The 24,261-nt window shown below is 39.9% G+C and overlaps 1 protein-coding gene across 1 annotated transcript in view; it reads right to left on the bottom strand.

Annotated features, from left to right (window-relative positions):
- RBMS3 (RNA binding motif single stranded interacting protein 3) overlaps positions 1-24,261 on the bottom strand; it is a 721,097-nt gene that overhangs the window by 607,212 nt on the left and 89,624 nt on the right. The window contains exon 2 of the mRNA XM_086614511.1: positions 3,720-3,788. Within this exon, the coding sequence (XP_086470637.1) occupies positions 3,720-3,788 (69 nt within the window). The remainder of the gene's footprint in view (positions 1-3,719; positions 3,789-24,261) is intronic.

Below are 24,261 nucleotides of genomic sequence, written 5' to 3'. Positions count from 1 at the left end.
GAAACCTGGAAGATTGCCACAAAGATGCCAGCCAACAGTGAGGACCAAAGGAATGGTCTGACTTGACCAGCTCCCTACTGTGCCTACATACAAGAAAAGACAGCCTATCTCACAGCCAGAGGGAAGGTATCACTGTCCTCTGCTTGCATAGGAGGTGGATTTATTTGTAAGATCTGTTTAGGTGCTACCCACCTTTTTCCTCTCATCAACAGCAGGGACATAAGCAAGTTAGGACGGTTGTTGTCTCATTCTTTTAGGACACTTTACCTATGGTTTCTTTCAATACCTGCAACCTTAAGCTCGCATCTGAAATACCGCATTTTTTATGTTTTTCTAAGAAACAAATCAATTTATTTTTTCTTCATTTTTACATCTGCATTGGCTATACCACCCCAACAGTTCCCAGCACTTAGTTCTCAAATCATTAATAGTAATGAGTGAATTGTTTATGTTAAAACTGTTTCTAGGGACAGCTGAGCTGCAATACTGAGTGCCTCACCCTGCCTGTGTACCTGTGAGTCCTAATGACAGATAGACCGTCCCACACATGGATATGTCATCACTATAAGACACTCTGTCTTGGCTGCCATCTCGCTCAGCAAAAGCAGCATCACATTAGAAATCAGCTACATCATCGTGCCTGATGCAAAGTGCCACTTCCTCTTTCATTTTCATCAGCAGTAAGAGCCCGTTGCACTTCAAGAAGAACACACAGTCTTCAGAGTACCACAGAAGGACTAAGTTCACTTCAGAGCATCTCACAAAATTGCTGAAGACTTCTTCACACATCAAGTGATGCCAACTAGCCAAGAACAGCAGCATAGGCAATTTCAGCTCATTAGCTACAGTTTGTATGTTCTCCTTGATTCCATCCCTCAAGCCAGTTTAGTGCATCTGAAGGCAATAGGGTACAACACAGCTCCGTGGATGCCAGTTCAGAAGCTGAGATTTGGTTTGGCCTCCCTGCCCACCACCCAGTCTTTTAATTAAGAAGATTAATTCCTTGGCTACAGAAAAGATCAACCTCTTACACTATTGGCTTCTTATTCTGACATTGAGAAAGTGGAGTGCTTGAAAACAGCTAGCTTGAAGCAGGTAGTAATGCCTCTTTCCCAGGGTAGTCAAAAGGAACCTCTTAATCAAGTTTTAAAGACACCTCCCCTGCAACAAGACACTTTCCCAGACTCAAGGGGCAGGAGAAAAAAAAAAACACAAAAAAATACACCACACACAACCAACCAAAAAGACCACAACATTCCCTGAACAGCTTCACATCAGAAAAACTTCAGCACACAAATTCCACATGTCTATGAGAGCGATGAGTTAATAGGAACTTATTAAAAACCTTCCCCAGACAGCGTATTTGAGATAGATAAACATGTTTCAGCTTATCCAATACAAAATATAAGCATGTCTGGGTAGCACAAAGCAAAATAAGTCAGTGAAAAATGTGTTATTTTCAGTGACTCATTGACCCCACCTGCAAAACCCTTTCAAATCTCTCACCCAATGGACCTTCAAGCTTCACACAGATAGAGGAAATGAAAAAAGAAAGCTTGGGGGAGGGAAGGAGGAAATCAATTTAACTTTTAACATTTTAGATGCATCAAAGGTCTCAGCCATGTAGTTCTATTAGGTTTCCATGTGGATTCTTTTAAGATGTACATGGAAAAGCCTTTGCTGGGTTCACTGCATGAGACTGAAGAAAGTATAGACAAAATGAATTTGAACTTTGATCTTTTTCTTTCCTGGAAAGTCATTTAAAAAAATGCTTAAATAATCTATATATAGATGCTTGCAAGTTGAAAGGCTGAATATAAATCTCTGATCCAATACAAATATTTTGCCACTCAGCTCATGAGAGTGCACAGCAGTATTCAGGTCTCCCAAACAGAACCGCGACATGGCTATACACCCTCACAGTTGGTACTGGTATTTGTAATATCCATGAGGCAAGTTTATAAGCTTATTAAACCCAAAACACAGAAGACAAAAGCTTACAATAAATAAGGATGAAAAAGAAAAGATTAGAGTGTAAATGACAAAAGAAGATGAGATTAAAACATGTAGGGTACTACATAGGTGGAGGAAAATTACCACAAGCATGCTTTAAGACAGTACAAAAATTTTTTTCCTCAGATGCTGGATAGTCTAGACACACTTTCAAGCAACATTCCTGGTAGGTAGTCCCTCAACTCTGCTAGCAATTTGACAGGGTTGTAACACTACGAACAATCTTTATTATGTACTTATCTTCCCCTCCCTCCTCAAAAAGGAAATCAAGTGTGCAGAGTCTAAAGTGCATTTCATGTGATTTGTTAGAATGATCTCCTCCTGACTTAGGAATGCATCTCCCATTAACATTAACGGGCAACTGCAGACATGCAGAAAGCGGGGAACAGTCATTGCTGTTTCAGCCTTGTACATATTAGTGGTACTTCATGAACTTTCTTTTCCTCACCATCTGATCCCCTAGGATGAAGCAAGCAATAACCACTGAACAGAATTAACCTTCTGCCTACATATTCCTCATTTTTACTCCCCAACAGTGAAAATTCAATGTTCAAAAAGTGAAAAAAAAAAAGCCAAAAAAAGCTGAAAACAAACACGATGGAAGCCTGAGTGAGCAAAAAGAACATACTTTTATATGGAGAGGAGGCACAAGACTTAAATACTTTGTGAAAGCAGAACTATTAAGACTGGAAGGATGGTGATACAGGTAGCTAACTGCCCCTGAAGCATTTAGACACCTTCTTTCCCATCCGCATTTGAATATGAATGAAATTCATAGTTTCTTTGACTTTAGTTTTTGAGGCCGAATATCAATGTATTGGAAGTTCCCTCTTAGTGTATACATTCCTTCATTTAAAAAAAAAATCAAGGATTTGTTCACCAGGACAACTTAAATTTTTCATAGTGTCAAGGCAGCAGTTGGTTTGGGTTTTTTGTGTTTGGTTTGGGGTTTGTTTTTATTTTAAAGAGGAAGGTAGAAAAAGGTCAGAAGGAAGCAAAAGTAGAGGTTGGGAAAAGCAACATTAATACAATCAATACTGAACAAACACTTGAAGAGTTTTTAAAGAGGAAGTTACTTTCATTGAAATACACTGTTCTTTGATTACTAAGCAAGCCATGTTGTTGTCTATAGTCAAAAAAGTCTTTTGGTTTTCATAAAGTAACAGAAACCCTGAATAACACTCAAATCCTTATTAAAAAAACAACAAAACAACCACAAACAATAATATTGCTTCCTGGCTATCACTGAAGAGCTTTACAGCTTCAGTCTGGGTTTATAATAAGTTTTCCTTAAAGTTTTGGCCATTGTAACCACTTCACAACTAGGTCATTTTAAGTAGTGCAAAAAATATTGGGGGGAGCAGCATAGGAGAAGGTGACTTCACGCATTGCCAAAAAGCATCAAACACACTTTTAGTTTAAGTGACAAGATGCAAAAGATTGGGGAATCCAGCCATAATAACCATCCCCAACAACCCAGAGAGGCATCTCTGCATTAGAGGAGTCACAGCTGTACAAGCCCCTCCATGAGCAGCAACTGCATCTAACAGTTTGCTACTGGATATCCTGCAACAACCTCAGAGATCAGTATGACCTAATAGGGCTAATGCAGGTAGATAACAGTCTCAGATCCCCTCACCGATTCATTTTAGAAGGAAGCATGTGTCAACCAGAGCTTCATATTCTTTTTGACAAGGACATATTACCTGATGGGGCTGTGAACTGGACCATCTGCTGTAGGAAGGAGCACCAGAAGTCTTATTGGCTGTAGTTCTCTGCAAAATAAAAGACAAACAAGTCAAATATTCACCAACGTCTCTGTCATACACATAGCCAGCTTCACCAATATCAACAATGTAAACTCCAATAGTTAAAAAAAGACGAAACAAAAACCTCAAGAAACCATAAATATGATACAGTAGCATTAAAATCAGAGAAGAAAGTGTGCTGAATTTGCTACCAATGCTCTGTTCAGCCTTAGACCTCAGAACCTCAATTTTCATTTCAACTTCTGCATGTCACCTAGATTGCAAGTGCTGAGCCCTAACCTAAACTGGGGCTGCAAAGCGTTACCCTTCAGCCAATTGATTCACTCAAATTAAGCAAACATGCTCTAAATTCACATTTATTCCAGAAAGGCATCATTAAAGGGGTTTGCCTGCGTGTTCTGAGAAGTTACATCTGTACTTTTTCCCTAAGTCATAGAGATGTTTCATTCCACACTATACACTAGTTTTACAGAAGCTGTTTTTAACTTGGAAAATAAAGCAAAATTGTTCTTTCAGAATCACTTCACCTTACTCAAAAATGAAACTCAGATATTTTTAGAATAGGTAATGAGACATTAGTTATTTCTCAACTTCTTTCTGAATAAAACCCACGATCTTTATGATTTAGCCCTATACTTTCACTCACTTCCCTATATTTGTTTTCTGAAGCATTAAGAAAAAAGACCATTCCATGGACTTTCACACCCATATCATGTCATATATAGACCTTATAATCAAACTGCCTTTGATATTACAGAAGAATCAATGCAATATGGTGTCAAGTAGAACACCACCAGTTATTTTAATACACATTATCCCTGGTTTCAAAATTATTTAATACCATGAACATCTATGCCATTTACTCCTAGTTTAGACTAGAGCCTAGTGTAACACAGAGCTCCTTCAAATTCACCCCTCACTTAGGTGAATTTGGTGCTTTAAAAAAAAAAAAACACCACATCTCAGTAAGTAACCGAATATCTTGCAAGTATATCACTATTATATTGTGGAAGCTCAGCTATTACAGAAACCTTGTGACAACAAGGCTATTTGTATCAGGAAGATCAGGTAGATTTGAGTTACCTACTGAATTTGAACAGGCTTTCCAGACATGAGATCCTAATTTATCAGTACATTATGTCAGCAGCAGGATGCTAGTACGGGGACAGATTCATATTTGAACCATATGGACATAAATTATATTTAAAAAATGCAAGTAAGACAATCCATGTGAGATTTACACCACAATGTAGTATACTCTTTGTAAGTATGAAAATAAATAGCTTATAGCTTTTAACACCCAAGGATATAGTACATTTCTATGTCAATTATAACCACTAGGGCTTACACATCATTATATATTCTAGAGCTGGCATGTCATTCCCACTAACGGGAAACAGCCACCACTGTAATTGTGCTTTTGTATTAGTCTATGAAAAAGCAGTTATTTTACAAATTTAATTATTAACATTACTGTATAGTGTATTTAGCTTCTACTATACACCCTTAGAAGGACAGGCATTTTTGAATAAATAGATACACCATGCAATAGAATAACAGGGTTTTTTTGACAGAAACTTCAGAAAAGTCAAACTGAACACTACGTGGATTTCGGCTTTGTCAAAACTTATGAAAACTATCTCCATCTGCTTCTGAAGAAAGACTGGCCAATCTCTGAATAACGAGATGGCTGGAGTTTTTCTGGAAGCATCTGGAAGTTGTTTTCCAGCAAGATGCCTTTTGAGAAACATCGTGTACCTCTCAATTAATATATATAAAGTACATCTGCCTTTAGTTGCATCCAATAAAAACTGCATATTCCTCCTGTCTAAACACATAAACAGCAGTCTTTGGTTTCATTACTTACTCCAACACCTGTTGCCTCTAGTAGGTACGTTCCCTCTACAGCAATCACTCTTTTGAACGCTTCCACATGAGTTTCAAGAACATCTCAAAGAAAGATATCCCACAGAGAAAAAGTACCACAATATTATAGAGAAACAAAAGAACCCTTTCCAGGTCAGGCAGTCAGCAGACAACTACCTCCAAAGACAGAAGATAATTTTTTGCCTAATTTCACAAACAAGAAAGAACCAGAGCCTCAGAAGTATTTAGAAGCTGACCTCCATCTTCCAATTTGATTGAGAGATAGGCACTTTAAAAAAAAAGAAATTGTAAAAAATAGTAGTATAAAAGGTATAAGATCAGCATTTATTTCCCTTGTCCTCCCAGGCTTTTTTTTTTATTCATTCATAGATCAATGAGTAGGATCACTTGCATGTTCCAAGGCAATCAATACATTAGGTTATAGAACAAAGGCTTACACTGCTCACACATAGGAGCCTCTATATCAGATCACTTGGAGAAGATTCTGAAAGATCTGGAAAATACTTCCATCTGAGCTTCTCTCCAGTTTCTAAGGGGCAATAGAAAAAACCTGAAGGCTAGACCACATCCGCTGCTTGTCTCAGCAGTTAAAATATTTGAGGCAGGTGACTTAAACATGTACAAACTCCAAATGCACACACATACATGCACACTCTCACTCTTACTTGACTGCAATCAGTAGAAACTGGACAACCACCTACCTTTAGGAGTATGGCCCTTTAGATCTAGCAGCCAAGATCACAAGCTAGACTCCACTCTCTGCTGAATAGCTTTTGCATGTAGTTTGCACCACAAAGGAGACCTCAAGGGGTTGCATTTTCACTAGATATTTTACCAGGGAGAACATAGGCTACATTTAGCCCCTTAAGACACATGTCTTTCTTCAGTTAAAATCACCTTCCTCATCACTGTTCCTTTTAAGAAAGAAGGAGCACATATACAGAACATTTAAGGACTCTCCCTCTAGCACAACTGACACTTTAGCACAAGCCCTGGACATTAACTCCCTCTCTGGTTCTGAAGAGCTCCCTAACAGCATCATTTGAAACATCTAAACCAAGTAACTCTCAACTCTCCAAGGACCTACATCAAGTTCCCACTCTTAGCTAATTATATACCTAGTCCTTCTACCTTCCCAGCTTACTTCTGCTCCCTGCAAGCTGTCACTCAGCCATATGCAGATACAGAAAAAACCCTCCCCAACTATTAAAAATTAATTAGGACTGTTCTAATTACCTGCTTGTTCAAGCTGTTCCTTTCATCCTTGCCCCTCCTCCTCATTCCCCCACCTGTGAAGAGGGGTTAAACACTCACAGCTGCAGGTGACCACCAGTCACTTTAAAAGACCAATGAACTGCTGAAACCTTTAGAAAGGTATAACAATTTTCACAGTAGACTGTACTTCTGAAGGCAATAAAACTGCCAACTGGGCATGTGGGTTTTGGTATCTGAGATGGAAGTTACAGGAAAAAAGAAGCAAGAGGAAAGCTGATGGGCTGTACACTGCTGCCCAAGCAGTCAGTATGAGAGGAGAAAATCTGAAGTAGGTTCAGGTGCAAGACGTCCTCTGAGCACACAGCCAGACCCAAGCCTGAATATGAGGAATGTTGACAAAACATCAGGCTGCCTCCAAATCCCAGTAAGATCAGGAAAAAAAAGCAGTTTTCATAGCAATAAAGTGGCACAGATAAAAGAAGAGCAAACTATGTCGTGTATGTGCAAAGCCGCTGTTTTATATTCAGTTTGCAGGAAAACTGTTTTCTCAGAAGATTCCTACTACTGAACACAGTAGATAACATAGCAAGAAGTCAAAAAATAAAACTTTTAGGACAATACATGCCAATCTGAGTATGGCTCAACAGGAGAGCTCATGAAAAGATATGCTACTGTTTCATTCTTGGGCTAAGGCTATTAATGACTGTATATACAATACAAGCCAAGATCATATAAAGTCCAAAAATAATTTCTCATTCAGTCAAGGAGAGCCTCAATGTAAGGCCACACTTCAAAATTAGGAAAAAAAAGGAGAGCACAAAGAGTGAGTTACAAGTGTTGTTACTCTGACAATATTTCTAAAAGCAAAAAAGAGTGTATCTTCTGGTAACAAAGCCAAAGTTTACAACTTGTTCTACAGGCAAATAAACTTACAAAGCCTTCTGATGGGCATGGCAATTAATCCCATTATCTTGGAAAAGTATCTAAAGATAGGATGAATTACTGTCTGGAAGTACCTGTGTCTCCATCTGCTCACTGGAGAGAGGGGCTAACCAGCCAGTTTAGTTGAGACATCTAACTTTGCACGGCTAATGTTAAGCGAACGCAAACCTGCCCACACTCCCTGTTTTCCTTCCTACCAAGGGATCTACACAATTTGTCCTCTTCTGAGGTTTAAAGGGTTATTACAGTAGCAAATCTGCTATGTAATCAGGGTACTTTTGAACTGCCTTGTGAACTCCTGTGAACATGGTTAATCTTTCAAATGCAGCTTGCTTGTAAAGACATGAGGTACTCTTGACTTTCCGAACTTCATCAGAACTTTTTGGCTGGGCAAGAAGAGGAGAAAAGACTTTTATTTTTAAATAGAGAAAATACAATATGAAAGTAAATGGAAGATAATACTAAACATTTAATCATATAAAAACCATTTTTTTCAGAGAAAAAACTACTTAGACTTGTACCTGTAGTTCTTTGATAATATAGTTATAGTCACTCGACATATATAATATACTACCAATTTCTTGGCTCTTCAATTCCCTGGCCTAAAATCTTGCTGGCATTCAGCAGGTATCTTGCTCGAATTAGTTTTACTCGAGATGTTGCTTGTTTAAAGAGTACAGAGTCCAGCCATTTATGCAAAGGCTGACATGAAACTCAGGATATATTTTGCACTGTGCAATATCTAGATTACTTTTTTCCTATGGGATTTCCCTGATTTTTTCCTTAAATTCAAAAATTCATTTGCTGAACAAAGTAATAGTGACATCTGACAACACTGTAAGATGGTAAGGCACTGAAGTTCTTTCTTTGAAGTTTGTTTTCTTTTGTTCATGGAGTTTTGTATATCTGTGACTTTTGCAAAGAGGAACAAGGAATATTAAGTTAAAAAGGAACAATATTCAATGGCTTCTTATTGACAGATACTGGCTTTTAGGTTCACTTGTTTATTTTATTTCACAGCAGGAGTTTATAGAGAAAAACACAAGTGAAATACAAAGTTTTAACCTCTCAAACTATAAAGGGCTATAATGTCCTTTATGACTCTCCAGAAACAAGTAGTGGGTGAAGTCCTTTTGCCATTAACCGTAGCAGACTGAAGAGGGGAGGGAGGGCTGTTTTTTGAAGCGTTGAGTATTGTTTCTTGTTACTGGTTGAGATTACTCCACAACAATGCAGTATAGAAAATGACAAGTTATTAATTTCTATATAGCAGTTAAATAGAAGAGGTGACAACTTATCTGATTCTATCTGATCAAGAATAGTGCTTAGAGGAATTACAGAGTCTCAAACTTGAACCAGTTCTCTCTTGAAACAGCATAGACTTCATGCCTGCATATCAATCTATCCTTGTCTCTGGTCTGGCTCCAGACACCCTTAAGCCTTGTCGAATCTCTGTGTGGGGTAAGACCTCGCACACTTAAAGATACTAAATCCTTCACAGCCCCTTCCTCACCAATGTCATCTCAACAGATCAGAGCAGTTATCTCTGTGCTTCCAATCTGGTATCACAACTGGCTCCACGGGGAGACAAACCTCACTGAAGGCTGTTCATTACAGATGTGCCGCTTACCCATGAAACCATTTTCACTCCTGTGTCACAAATATACACAATTCCTTGCTCCCTTCAAAACCCCATCCCATTTTTCAACAATACCAATACTATGCTGGAAATTCATAGCTAGTGCCACTCTGGATATAAGACAAAACAAATGGCAAATACTTCAAAGATCCATGGTTTCTTCAATATAATGCAAGTAAAATTCATTTTCAGGTTCTTATTCCTTACAGTTAAAAGCCTTCAGAACTGCCTTGAAAGCTACCTGCTTTCTAGTGGGACTAGCACTGTGAAATACCAGAGAGATGATTTATTATTTTTCTTTTGGTCAGAAAAAAGAAGACAGAAAAGGTTGATAATTAGATTAATAAGAGGAACATCTTTCCATTACAGCTATGCAGCAATTTTTACCACTCAGTAGAGAATATTGCTGATCATGGGATTAGGACACAAAATGAAATGTAGTGGTGTTGGCAGCAGTGGAACGACGGTACACGGCATGACAGTATGGTCTTCTCTTCCATGCAAAGGGCACATGATGCATTCCTCAGCTAGCTTGGCAGCTGAGTGAATAGCATATGTCAAAGTGACATCATTGTTTTGCAGTGATGAGATGATGCAGGAGACTCATCAAGTGTGTTGTACAATAAAAGCATAAAATCAAGAGGAAAGCATTAAAAAAGCAGCTGATCTGGACACAGTGGTCAGGACATAAAACATAACAGAATTATGAGACCTAAAGTTTGGAAGTAAGTTGTAAATGAAATATGTTTACAAGTTCTGTATGAAAAAGTGCGCAGCAGGAAAACAAACTTTTCTTAAGATTGTTGCACAATGTCATCAGGGATTACTTCCTCTAGCTTACAGAAATCAATGTTATGACAGGAAGAGACAGAGCAGGAGAGATATTGACTGAGCTGTCAACCATAGGAGTACATCTCTCTGAACCTGTGGGTTTGAGCTTTGATGAAGCAAATGCATTCAGTAGATGATTTTAAAGGAACTCAGGCATTCACTTGAAGCACTCACTTGCATTTTATATCCACTGTCTACCCTTGCTTAACATAGTGACTCATAATTTTTAAGGTGAAATTGCACAAAGTAGTATAGTTCATCTAGTACTCATCCCACCAGTGGATTCTTGACAGTTAGCAATTTGACATGGGCTCTGAACAATAGTGTAGGGCTTGTCATGACACTGTGATTCCTCCTCTTTTTTCTCTTTGTCCACTCCTTTTCACCAATTTAACATAGATATTTTGGCTCCCTGGAAGGAAACAAATTCTGGACAAAGCCAGGGATGAAGAAATCCTCTCTTCAGAACCTCTCTTTACACTTACCAACCAGGAGTTCTGTGTTAAAAAATACCTCACTTCATGACATCCTATATCCTACTTGATTGTATTTTAAATTCAAAATATATCTTTAGACAGGGATGAAGCCCACAAATCTTTTCTATCTCACAAACTGAAAAAGAACTGATATTAGAGATTGCACTACCCATCGCAAATCATGTCTACATTAGCAGAACTGGCTGGTCAAGCTTGAGCCAACAATACTGTAGCCATTAATTCCTTCATTCCTATTTGTATTGGCCAACGAAGTCTAACACACTTGAATCACAAATAAGCTATTACAGTTGGTGACAAGCAACTTCGTTCTTAGGAATTTTAATATGGTGAAAGGACTTATCTCTGTGGAGATGCTACATACACATGATTTGCTGTGCAGTCAGCACTTTCTCCAAAAGCCACAGAGTTTGAAAATAAGCTGCAAAGAGATCAAGGAACAATCTTCAAGTCTCCCAGTTCGAGTTAACATAAAATTGACAACCTTATCCCATAAAATGCACAATTAAGAAATTGTAAGCAAATCACAAGACTTGAAAACACGCAATAAGATAAGGAGGAGAAATAATTTCAGCTTGAGTGGGGGGAAAAAAAGGAAAAAACAAGAAAAAATACGATATGGAAACATTTGATGCTTTGAGGTCAAGAACTCTCTCAAGCATTACAGAGAAGGTAGGAAGCACATCACAATCATATAGAGGTATGATAGTCAGAAAGGCAATTTTTAAAGTTAGGGGCTGCTTCTGTGAAAAAAAGATTACAAGGCAGGAAGTAAGTATAGCATCATGTTGAGCGATGTTATATTATCAGCAATCAGTAACTTTAAACAATCAGAAAGGGAACACAAGAGTATTGATATTACCAGGACATCCACTCCTACTGAAAGAATGCACAATGAAATATAAGATGCATTATCAGCAGAACTTGAGGGAACATATGACATCTCTTATGTCCTTTGGTCTCTCATCATTTTCCTTAGTAAATCAAATGCTGGGGTGTTGCTCACCAGCCTGGGCTGCAGCTCCAAGGACACTATTGCATCTTCCACAGCCAGGAGGAAATGGCCTGCCTTTTGTAGGCAGGGTCTGTACCTTGGGTTAATTAGTTAATTATATTAATTATATTAAACTCAGTCCAGCTGGGTAATAATGATTGGATGCCATAATTCCCCCTTTTTGCTTTACAGTTTTTTGTTTTTAGAGGTTTTTCAAGAAGGCTTTGCAGTGAGCAGAGACCCAGTCCATTCATTCCAACTCCAGCACGCTTCCCTCCCGTGAATATCACGTCGGGGCTTGCAGCTTTACCTTCTTCACTGAAGGACTCTCACTTGGGCTCTGGCAAGGGAGTCGGGGCTTCTCAGGGTCTCACGGATGTATCACGTCAGGGTCACCAGTTGTCGCAATGGGAAGGCTTCAGGCAGCTCCAAGCAGACCAATGTTCTAATGCAAAGGCTTCAGGCTCTACTCTAAGGCAAGCCCACACTCCTCCAAGGCTCAGGAGGAAACACCTCCCTTTAGGTGTAAACACCCTGCCTTAAATAGTCAGGAGTCACGTGGTTTACTAGATGGGTCAAGGCTATTGGTCACTTGACCATCCATCTCCCAGAGTGACTGGCTGAATGCCACAGCACCTGTTTCAAGGCAACTTTCCCAGTGTAATGAGCCACAGGTGTTTCTTAGTTAGCCTGCATAGGGAAAGAACTTTCAGAGGATGCTGCAGCAGCCAAAAGATTTCTCCACACTGGGGCACAAGCAAGGGTAGGGAACCAACTGCAAAAAAGAGTCTCGGTTATGGTAAACTGTGGAATGGGATTTGTTTTGTGGGATTGAAAGATGTACATAGGTCTGCAAAAATGGAATTAACAGGTATATGCTGATTTGCGACAAAGAAGCAACACCAGAAACCTGAAAAAATTTCATTACGGTGAGAGCTGTTCTCTTCCAACAGCAATTCTGAGAACGATATCTGTTCCATTAAAAAAGCAGACAAGGAATATGAAATGTGACCCAGAATCTTTGAGTAACATCAGGTCTAAGGTGTTAAAAGATAACAAAGTGACCACACAGAAGACTGACGCTGGGCAGGAGATCTTCAGAGATAAACTATAGAGAGTATCAAAAATCATTAGAGGAACAAATGCAAATATAAAAACAATGGATGCTTTCATAAAGGTGGGGAGTATCTTTCCTTCTTTTATTAATGTTCACCAAAGATAAGAAGAATTCAGAATTATGCTTACACTGAAGATTATAACAAAGCCAGAACAGAGAAGAGCTTTGATAAGACAATGCAAAAGACAATAGTGCAGAAACTGAAGTAAAAGATGGTATACAGTGGATGTACTAATCAGAATATTTTACATGCATTTCAGTATTGAGAGGCAAGGACATGAGTCATGAAGGTTCAGGAAGCACAAAAATAAAAATCTTCATTTGCAAACAATGCAACAGAAAGGTGGAGGGGTACTCTAATGATGTCTTTAATGGTGAGACAGATAAAAGTGAACAACAAAAGGCCATTTTCTAGATAAATGAGTCAGTCTCAGAAGAACCAAATTTTTCAAGTATTCTAAAGGCAACTAGACATTCAGGAAAAATGCTAGCAATTCCTGCTAAATTATTAAGATCAGGATGCAAAATGCTTAGTCAAATTTTTTTACAACCTAATTTTGAAAACATTCTTAAGGAGTGGAAAGAGAAAGTTACATTTCCAATTTCAAAATAGGGATGTATTCAAAATGTAAGAATTTTTTGTACATTTCTTTTCATTACAAACTCAAAAATCCATCCTCCATGCCTTTTACAGACCCATACTCATTAAACAGAAGAAACAGTGAGAGACAGCGAATATTGGTGTCTGGCAAAGAGCATGATGTTCCCTCCCAAGATTAGTCACAAAAAATGAAAACAAGCAATCCATTTCAGTTAGATGTTGTCTCAAGAGAAAATGCTGACATAAACACAATTAAGGTGTAATGTCTTGGAGGATTAGGAAGAACATGCTAGTGGGTCTTTGGCCTATAGGGAGACATACTGACAGAAGACTATATTACATGTGGGCAACTGTCTGATGTGTAGAAAGTTGGGTACTTTCTGAGTAGTGAGACAATGACATTTCTGCTCTGTTTCATTGCAATCCAACACTAAGGTGGGAAGAGGAAGGAGCCCCATACTTTTCAGAGCAGTCCAGTCATTGGGAGTGTCTCGGGCTGGAAGGCACTGAGGCAACCTGCCTCAACTTCTGAGCAAGTGGCTGCAGCAGGAAAGACAAGGTAGGAAGAAAAGAGTGTTTTCAGGAATATAAAACCAGGTAGATATCTGTGTAATTAAAAATTTTGAACAAGCTTTCTATCAGGCAATGACATTAGGTTGAAATGAGTTTGGTAGCTTAAACACCTCGAAGCATTAAATAATAGTAAAAGTTTGTGGGAGGAAGAAATTCAATTATTTGCTACTCTGACCCTAGTGACAGTGGGAAATTTGTCTTTACTCTCTTATTTTCAAAAAAAAAAACCCTAAAAAGTCATTGAAGTAAAAAAAGGTATCATTTGGCTATATTAGCACCGATACAGCCTAATCGTTCGCTGTGACAAGGAGCTGACAAACTGAAGGGGTGACATTGTACTGCAGTTTGACTGTCGTCGGTGCCAGCGTCATGTAACCAGCACGGGTGACAGCCGCGCTGACTGTGAAGCGATACAAGGTTGACTACCTGCCATCCACCACGGCAAGCTCACCAGGCTCCTGGGTGCATGAACTACTCTAATTTTGTTGCAGACATTTCTACAGAGAATTACTGAGAATACAGCTAGCTGACTGTTTTGCGCAGGACCCACACCGTCACTTTTATTGCCCAAGCAATGCATTGGGCACAATTTTTATAGAGAGATTCTAGCTGTCCAGATAATACTCTTTCGCAAAGGGCATCCTCGTTTTTCTAAAGAAATGCTACACTTACTGTCTTCACCTACCTTCCTCTTCTACCATTATGAGCCTTCAGGTTCTCCTTGTTTGAGCCCCTGTGCTTGCTCCCTGCATTCAGCTTGCGCTCCATCTCCCCCAAGCCTATCACGCAATCTAAATCCCGACACCACAGAAGGTGAGACAGGCATTCAAATTCGGCTGTCACTGCAAGAGGAGGGATGCGACACAGCGGCTAGAGCAGCAATAACGGTGAAAATATATCATTCCGGCTTCTTCAAATGTCCCTCCCTGCACCGTGATCGAGGCACACCACGGCAATAAATTCTTCTAAGAGCCCTTAAATCTATCACACTAATTGCTAAATGTGGAGTAGCCATTTATCTTTCCTGGTAACATTGCAATTCATGAATTTGCTGTAGGATTTTTTTTTTTTAATGTTTCCTTATGATTAAAGCATAAAATAAAAATAACATCTCTCTGTCTACTTTCAGGCTAATGCTTCTTTTTGGATCCTGGAGAGGAGTTCAGGACGGTAAATATTTAAGATAAGGAGAACTGTCAACAGAAAGGGACAGATATTTCCCTGCTCTATTCACATGCATTCTTAGCACTTAAGGCACTTATTTCTACACCGCAGTATGAATAAACAACACCTGTACTTTCAGAAATTTCCTAATAACTATCCCTTTAAATTTCTTTCTAAAAATCTCACAGCAAGTCTCCATTCATTTAGCACAGAGAGTAAGTGAAATTGGACTGTATTTTAGCAGAGAGGTCAAATATTTAAAATAACAATATTTTTTGGAGTTGATTGATAAATATATGTGGAAAGAGACTTCAAGGAAAACATAGGCAATAATGAGAGGCAAACTTGGGATCGTGAGCACATCCTTCATCAATTTGTTCAGTGTACTGTAACCTTGCCAAATTAAGAAAATTCTAAGTGCATTAGGAAAGGCTGCCCTCTTCAGACAAACTTACTAAAAGGTACTCAGAAGAAGTTCTATCTTGAAGTTAAAATAAAAATGTGGTGAAATGAACTGTGCATGCAATATCTACATAATATCAACTTTCTTCTGCTTATTAACAATTTGCTACTACATAAAGAAAAGTGCTTCTTGTCATTAGCTACGTAATAATATGTGTTTGTTATACTCACTACAGATCCATTTATAGATTTTCTATAAGAGCATTAAAACTTTCATTCATATGCTGAAATATAGAGACAAAATTAATTAAGCAAGCTATTGAGTCTGAGCTTTCCCTACACTCTCATATGGAATAATAACCCATTTTGCAGTGCTGAATTTCTATCACACAGGAAATTCATTAAACATAATAAACTTGCTTCTTTCCTCTAACAAAACTTGGGGTTTAGATATATTTCAATCTCCCTAATGATCCCAAATAGTGAGTGGAGAAATACTTTTGTCACCACGATTGATGTTTTATACTTGATGGCTATTTTTATTCTCTTTTCCTTAAATCTTTCATGAAGAACTAGGAAACTGAGCTTACTTAGTCAAAAATTACTTTTATTTTCATCACTACTGGTCATTTAAGTGTCTTCACAGGTAAAATTGTGCATTTTTATCTTGCATCACACCAAGATGATGTGATCAAGACCAAAGGTACTTTTCTGGTGATTCTAAATGAGTTTTCATAAGGAAGATGACCTGTATCTGGGTTTACTAGTGTAAATAACAGCTTCCAATTTATTGGGGAAGGTGAGGTAGACATAAATATTTTAGTGGTTGTTTTCTTTGAAAACTGAAAGGTGTATCATGTAACCTGCTGAGGAGATCCAGAAATACAGATTATGGTCCACAATACCAAACTTGATACTTGCCTATCAAAACTTCTCAAGTCCTTTAACAGGACCTGGGACTGTACTAGGCAAACCTTTTAAAATAGTCAGTAACTGTCAATACAGCCCCCTAAAGTTGCTCTAGAACAGGGAGTAGAGACGATGCTACTAAGAGAGGAAGTATTACTACTGACAGAAAGATAGAAGGGATTTAACTGGCAGCTTGATGGAAGTCTCTCCATTCATCCTCAGACAAGGTCTTTTTTCCAGCGTTTCAGCACAGCCTCCAACGTCATGGTGTCTCGGGGGAACACACCTAACTGCCCAATAAGTTGGTGAGCTGAGATATGGCTCTTTTTCATTGTAAAACCCCTTTTTTTTGGTCTCAAAGCACTTCCCCTAAGCATGATAAATCCAGTTCATTCTATATTCTGCTCCAAAATTTTAATGGAGTTTCCTGCCTCCTTCACTGCAATGCACAAGCATTCTGGACAACAGGTAATATCTCCTTTAAACATCCCTTTCCACATGAAGTTTCCTTAGCCTGTGATACAGGCAGCATTTCTAAGCTCACTTCAACAAAAAACCCACACTCTTCACTTTAACCATGTGGGAAAGTCCCTCTGAAGGCTTCTCCTTTTTTTGCCTTTGTTAAATAGGATTCAGTTGAAGATGTACTTTAAGTTAAGCATTACTTAAATGCTTTGTTGAACTGGGGCCTGAAATTGGACTTTAATTTCCTTAACAACTCTCAATATACCATTACTAGAATAAATGTAGAAAAATCAGATTTTCTGAAAAAATGTGTCTTGAGGGCACTAGTACAAGCAAATTATGGAGAAATTAAATAATGCCAAGCTATAAATCTCATTCATATCTACCAACACTTATCCATCTGTCTTACCAGTATGCTAAGGAGCAAGTCTTATTTAAAGACTGAGATGATAGTGCTGGAAATGAATACTCGCCTTTTAGTCCCCCAATACTACGGTATTCAGCTTCATGTATAATTGATGGGATGAAATTTTAAGATAGATAGAGTAAATAAATTATGAGTATTCAAAATATCACCCTTTTGCCAGTAAAACCCTATTATTCTTCACACTGACTCAGCCATCTCTTGTGCTGCTATCTTTATTTATAGGAGCAGTATTTTCTGTGATTTTGTGGTAGGCGCTTACTAAAATGATTTCACTGGAAAACATAACTATGATTTTGTAATAATCAAAATACAGTACAGTTTTGTTAGGGTATTTTTCCCTCATTCAGTTGAGACATAGTGTCAAAAACAGGCATATTAGTTGAATACCAGCATTTTATACGCTATTGCTAGTTCTTGTACAATAGAATTCCTGAGAACTGTGCTGTAATTCTTTCCTGCAGTGAAACACAGGGGTGTCCACATTGGCATTCTTGAATTTTCTTATGCTGTTAAATTATAAGACTGCTTGTACCATGAAGAAAGACTGGGTTATGAATTTTCTGAAGTGACAGATTCTGTTATATAAACCACTGGTGAGTCTGGGAATGCCGTTCAACATTTTCAGCTTTGGAATTAATTTTATTCTCCTTCTTCCCCTGAGGAAATTAAAAATGTTCACAATTTTACTGGTAAGGAGTTCAGTTTCCATGACAAAGTCACATGCCTGGGAAAACCCCAAGTACTTCTTCCAGTCGTGGGAGGATAGAGCCGTGGGCGCACAGAGGTACAATTCTGTCTTGATAGCTGTGCATCTGTTGTGAGTTATTGAGAAAGCCAAGCAAGCATCTTAAAATTAAAAGGCTGCTCTATAAGATAGCCGCAGAATACCACTTGTAAAAGACAAGGCTAATGGACTTAGAAAAATAATAGAATAAATAGTTTCTGTGGAATGCATTATAAGACCTTTTTTTAAAAAAAAAATAAAATAGTGGCCTTTTCTCCCATTACATGCAAATCTTTCCACTTCTTTCAGGCCCAGGCTGGTGAGAGGACTGGTCAGGTATGTCTGTTGTCCTTCAGCATTACAGATGTGGCATTAAAAGTGAACTGTGAATGATCTTGTCATGGTTTGATGTGGAGGGGGGGTGGTTCTGGTGGCAGGAGAGGGGTTTTGCTCCCTGCGACCTCCCCGGTTTTGGAACCGGGTTAGGTTTGGTTCCAGCCACCAGATCAGACTGCCATCCCCCTCGGGGTTGAGCCAATAGGGCGCCTCTGCGAATTGCCCTATTTAAGTCAGGACAAAGGGACCGGAAAAGGTGCTTAGAAGGGAGGAGGGCACTGCCCCCGCTCCCTGGCTCCCGGCCGGGCAGCTGCCTGCGTCGGGCCGGCGCCGCCCACGGAGAATGGCGGCAGCGGAGCCAGCTGGGGAACTCGGGGGCACCCCACTCCCGGGGTGCCCACTGGGCTGAGTTCACCTGGAGAGGACTGAGATCTGAGAGAAACAGCTGCATCGACAGCAGGTCAGTGAGGATGGAGCGGGAGGAGGTGTGCCGGAGCCGAGTTTCCCCTGCGGCTGATGGTGAGATGGCAGGCGGCCCCCCTGCAACCAGGACGGCCTCGGTGGAGCAGAGACCCACTCGCAGCCCGTGGGGAGAAGATGCCTGAGCCTGAGGACGGTCGTGTTGGGGTGCACAACGAGGCAGAGCGGCATCTGGAGTCTTCGTGACAACCCACGCTGGAGCGAGTGGCTACAGCTCCCTAAGTACCCGAGACTGTGGTAAAGCCCACACCGGAGCAATCTGTGGGGAAGGATTGTTTCCAGTGGGCTGGACTCACGTTGGAGAAGTTTGTGGATTTTTCCTCGTGGGTAGGGGATCCATTGGAGCAGGGGAAAAGGGTGTAAGGACTCCTTCTCCTTTAAGAAAGAAGCAGCGGTAACAGCACGGAATGAACTGACCTGCACTCCCCCAGTCCCTGCCCCCTGTGCTGCTGGGGCGAGGAGGTAGAGCCGGGAGGAAAAGGAAGGGGGGGGGAAGGTGTCGGTTTTAAGATCTGGTTTTGTTTCTTTCTATCCTCTCAAGTAACTGGTTTTTGTTTCCCTTTGTCCTTCTAAGTAATCATTAATAAACTGTTTTGCTTTGAGAAAAGCTCTGCCTGTTTTGCCCAGGACCATGGTTGGTGGGTGCTCCCTCTGTTCTTGTCTCAACCCTCAGTCCCTTTGGTTTTTTTTTTTTTTCTCTCCTCTCTACTTTACTGGAGAAGGAGAGACTGTGTGAGTTTTAGTTGCTGGATCAGCCTAAAACCACTACAGATCTGATACCACTTATAAAAGTTAATATCATCTTCTTACATAAATTACTTAGTTCAGTGACAATTTGTAATCACAGCCTATGGAGTCTATTCAAGACTTTGTAAATAACTTGAGCAGTAAGAACTCGTCTATGGACAGCAATTTTCAGTAAAAAGAATCTGACAGGTAAATGGACACCTGGAAATTTATTAATAGAGAAAGAACATAAGAAATAAAAGTTTGTAATGGGATAAAATACAAATTCATACTGAAACATTAGAAGAAGCGTGCTGGTTTTGACTGGGATAGAGTTAATTTTTTCCATAGTAGTTTGTTTGGGTCTATGTTTTGTATGGAAACAGTGCTGATAACACAGAGATGTTTTAGTTACTGTCGAACAGAGCTTTCACAGAGTCAAGGCCTTTTCTGTTTCGCACACTGCCCCACCAGCGAGTAGGCTGGGGGTGCACAAGAAGTTGGGAGGGGACACAGCCAGGACAGCTGGCATCAACTGACCAAAGGGATACTCCGTACCATATGATGTCATGTTCAGGATATAAACCTGGGGGAAGAAGAAGGAAGGGGGGACATTTGGAGTGGTGCTGTTTGTCTTCCCAAGTAACCACTATACATGACGGAGCCCTGCTTTCCTGGAGATGGTTGAACATCTGCCTGCCCATAGGAAGTAGTGAATGAATTCTTGTTGTGCTTTGCTTGTGTGTGCAGCTTTTGCTTTCTCTGTTAAACTGTCTTTACTTCAACCCATGAGTTTTTTCACTTTTACCCTTCTGATTCTCTCTCCCATCCCACCGGGGGAGTGTGAGTGAGTGGCTGCATGGTGCTTAGTTGCTGGCTGGGGTTATATTCAAACCACAACAGGAAGCCAGCAAAAATTCAGGGACAAGATAGAGACTAATGATTTTTCCTTAAATAAAGCAAGAAAGCAACCTATCTGTGTCCCAAGTACTGGCTGAAAAATTTGCTCAAAGAATAAAGTTTGATTTTGCCTCTCTTTTTTGTAGGCAAAAGCCATAAGAACATAGCAACACCATTGTTCCAAAATCTGCAAGCTTCACAGTCCTCTCAGACACTCACTTTTAGATATCTAAACAGAAAATGGGGAGAAACGAACAGCACCCCTCACTAAATACCCAAACCTCTCAAATAACATTTCTATGTAATCTCATTACCTCTGCTCAGAATTACTTTATATTTAACCCCCTAAAAGTAGAAATATATAGAACTTGAGGCTTCTGAGTATTCCTCCAGGTCTGTGGACAGAAACTCCCTAGGTGAGCACTACATGACTTCTAACACCTTCTTGTCACATCAAAGACAAGTGACAAACTCAGGCTGACCACCAGGCTCACCCATGGGCAAACGCCAAGTCAATTTTCACGTCGCTTGACCTCTCTGCAAGCATCAGCATGGCCATTCACAAAACGTTCACAGCCTGCTTTCAACACCTGAACACTTTGGGAGGCAGAGTATGAAACTTTCCACAACCTTAAATGTAAGCTTCAGTCAGCAGATACAACTCTTGAGTAAGACAAGTAGATCTAAACATCTTAGCACTGGATTTCAGGAAGCCAGGCATGTGGAACAGGAAAGCTTATGCTCATAGATCCAAACTACAAGTTGTCTGGAATATCACAATAAGAGCTAAAACACAGAGGAAAAACAGTTCTCCCTGGCACGTGCCACAAAAAATGTATGCTCTTGGAAAAAATCAAGAGGGAAAGTGAGCTGATATTCATTAAAGATGGAAGAGATTGCTCAACACAGTTTTACCGTACTTAAATGCAGTATAAATCCATTCAAATAGTTGGGAGTGGGACAGGGAGAGGTTAGTTTAAAATTTAATCTGGCTGTTCAGACTGTAGGCAGAAAAGCCACAATTCGACCTACACAACCTGCTTAAATTCAACAAAGAAAAATCATCAAACAAGGGCAGAGATCCAGTGGAGCCCCAGTGAGTCCTTCGCCAGGTGTGCAGAAGTTTCAGCTGCGTAATATCAGCGGTGTGCTAAGCCCAGCCCTGCGTCAGGGTACTTGGCTAGTGGAAATACAGCCTGCAGTTGAAGCAGGCCAGCTTCGTTTATAACATAAAAGTTGTATTCAACATGATGCATATACACTGGCTGCATTAATATGTTTAACATCAGGACTTCTAAATTCCCATTTTAACCAGTGGTGTTTTGGCACACTGTACTGGGGAATGATTCTGTGCTTGGCCAACATAGCTTATTCCAGCTCCCATGAAGAAATAGCCACTTCTCTTCCCGCTGTGTGATGTTGGTCTGATGTCAGATTTCATAACGCCCCTTAGGTCCAACTTAGGTACACCGACGTAAGATCATCGTAGAGGTTGGGACCCTACTGACAGTCATAGATACTGAAAGAGGTCTTGGCAAAACAATCACTGAACTCACATTTGGCCTGTGTCCTTGTACCTTCAAGCTGCGATTTTCAAAGGAGTTTGAAATTCTCTGGTAGATGAACACATAATACCCCTTCATTCCTTTGAAGAGGCCAGTCTGAAGCTGTAATGAGCCTGCAAATAGTGATTAGCATTTAAAGTGGCACCCTCAATAATAAAATCTCTGTGAGCCAGATTCTGGTTTTCTGGAAGTGAAAGTCACTATTCACGATTACCTCTCAGGAGCCCAATTTTGGTCTCATACTGCTAAATGAGAGGTCAGAAGGTATCAGCTCTAGTGAATTGCTCCTGGGCTCTTCAGGTTTAATTCTTGGTGTCTCATTTGCAAGCTTTCTGGAGACTGCAGTTTGCTGCTCCCTGCTCCATTCCCCTTCCAGCTTGAAGAGCAGTACCTGTTGTCAGCCAGGCTGCAGGAGGCTGGAGTGATACCTTCCTAGTCCAAAAACTCGTATCTTCACCCAAGCGGGCATGAATAATCATCTCTGAAGTCTGACTTTGGCTCAAAAATCCTGCTCCTCACATCTGGAGCCTGACAGAGCTATGGGGCTGTGAGGATGTTTGTGGTATGCTCAGTACCTCTCCTACCTGCTCAGACCAAGTCCACAGCAGCCACTTACAGTTCAGCTCAGCCTTCGGCAAAGCATTTCATCGCTAAATGTTGTACGGGGCCAGTTAAAAGCACACGGGAAGGATTTATCCTGACATCAAATAGACGCTTAGTAAAGCCAAAATAAAAAACGAACAGAACTGCAGCCAGGTAAAAATATCTGAACCCACAAGTAGGGAAGTGTTCAAATAACCGTAAAGCTTTCATTCCTAGCTGCTTCTGCGGAAGTAGGTGTTACGCAGAAATGCCTCATGGAAACAAATCTAACCTGGGCAGGCTCTTTCGAGAGAGTAAATAGACAGAAAAGTCTTTTGATGCCCATGTAAACGCCATTACTTCTTCTACCTTCTGCCGCAGCCCACACAAGGACATTGGTCAAACAGTTCAGTGAAAAGGCCAAGCGCGGTCTTAGGATCTGTACGTTCCCCAGAGAAGACCTCCTCTGCTCTGATTTTTAATAAACGTAAAGTGTCTTACTTTTTTACATTAATCTTGAAATCTGTTCCATTTTCCACGCTTGACTAGAGAAACCCTTTCTGAAGTCCCTGAAATAAAAATATTAAGCAGAACACCAAAGCGTTTTTAAAATACTGTAGCACTCGAGTCTCTGCCACTCGGTGGCCCACAGCAATTTAAAATTATTGAAGCTCTTAAATTAAGTGCTTAAATTTGAAGGTGATCACCACTCTGAACATGTGAATTGTACAGCTATCTGAACTATCAAAGAGCTCCAATTTCCTCTAAGCAGGTCATTTTTGGAAGTGATAAGGGAGCCTGTGATTGCCCAGTCTGCACTGATTTAAAGCCAGTGAAGTTTTCTATTCATTTTTACAAGTACTTGAGCAATTCTGGTAGCTTATAAGAATCCTGTGCTGAACACATTTGATCAAATTGGGGGGTATGTGTGTGATTTTTTGTTTTGTTTTGCTTTTAATTAGCAATTTTGCATCAGCATTTTCCTTCAAGAGTTGAGCCAAAGCAAGTGTTTTTCCCTAGTTCTTCCACAGTTGTGTGGATATAAAAATTGAACACTCATATCCATTTTCAAAGTCTTCAATTCACTTAATATGCAGCGTACAATTTTCTGAGTGTACTGAAAATTTCATTGCTTTGTAGCTACAAATTGAAACCTGTAATGCTCATCTCCAGGAAGCAATCATTAATGCCTTTTTTTACAATGGAATATATTTCGTCTTGCAATTTGGGCACACGGTGCCTTTTGAAAGTATTTTCTTAAATGAACTAGTAATAGCTAGTTACCCCCTGTAATATATTACTCAGTGATGAAACAGTTATATTCCATACAAAAACCTTTTATAGCTGCAAGGACTATAGAAACACAAGAGATCCTTAAACTCCAGGATGATTCTTTCCTTTGCCATCCAAAGTAGCTTAGGGCCAGAATGAGGCCTTGCCAGTTTTTTTTGGATTTGGACAGCTTTCTACATATTCCCAGAATTGTTAAATATTGCACTATTTCCC

Source organism: Tauraco erythrolophus, chromosome 7 (genome assembly GCF_009769465.1).
Source record: "Tauraco erythrolophus isolate bTauEry1 chromosome 7, bTauEry1.pri, whole genome shotgun sequence".
Classification (NCBI taxonomy): domain Eukaryota; kingdom Metazoa; phylum Chordata; class Aves; order Musophagiformes; family Musophagidae; genus Tauraco; species Tauraco erythrolophus.
Note: the sequence above shows the minus strand (reverse complement) of the source record. Positions and strands in the feature narration are given on the sequence as shown.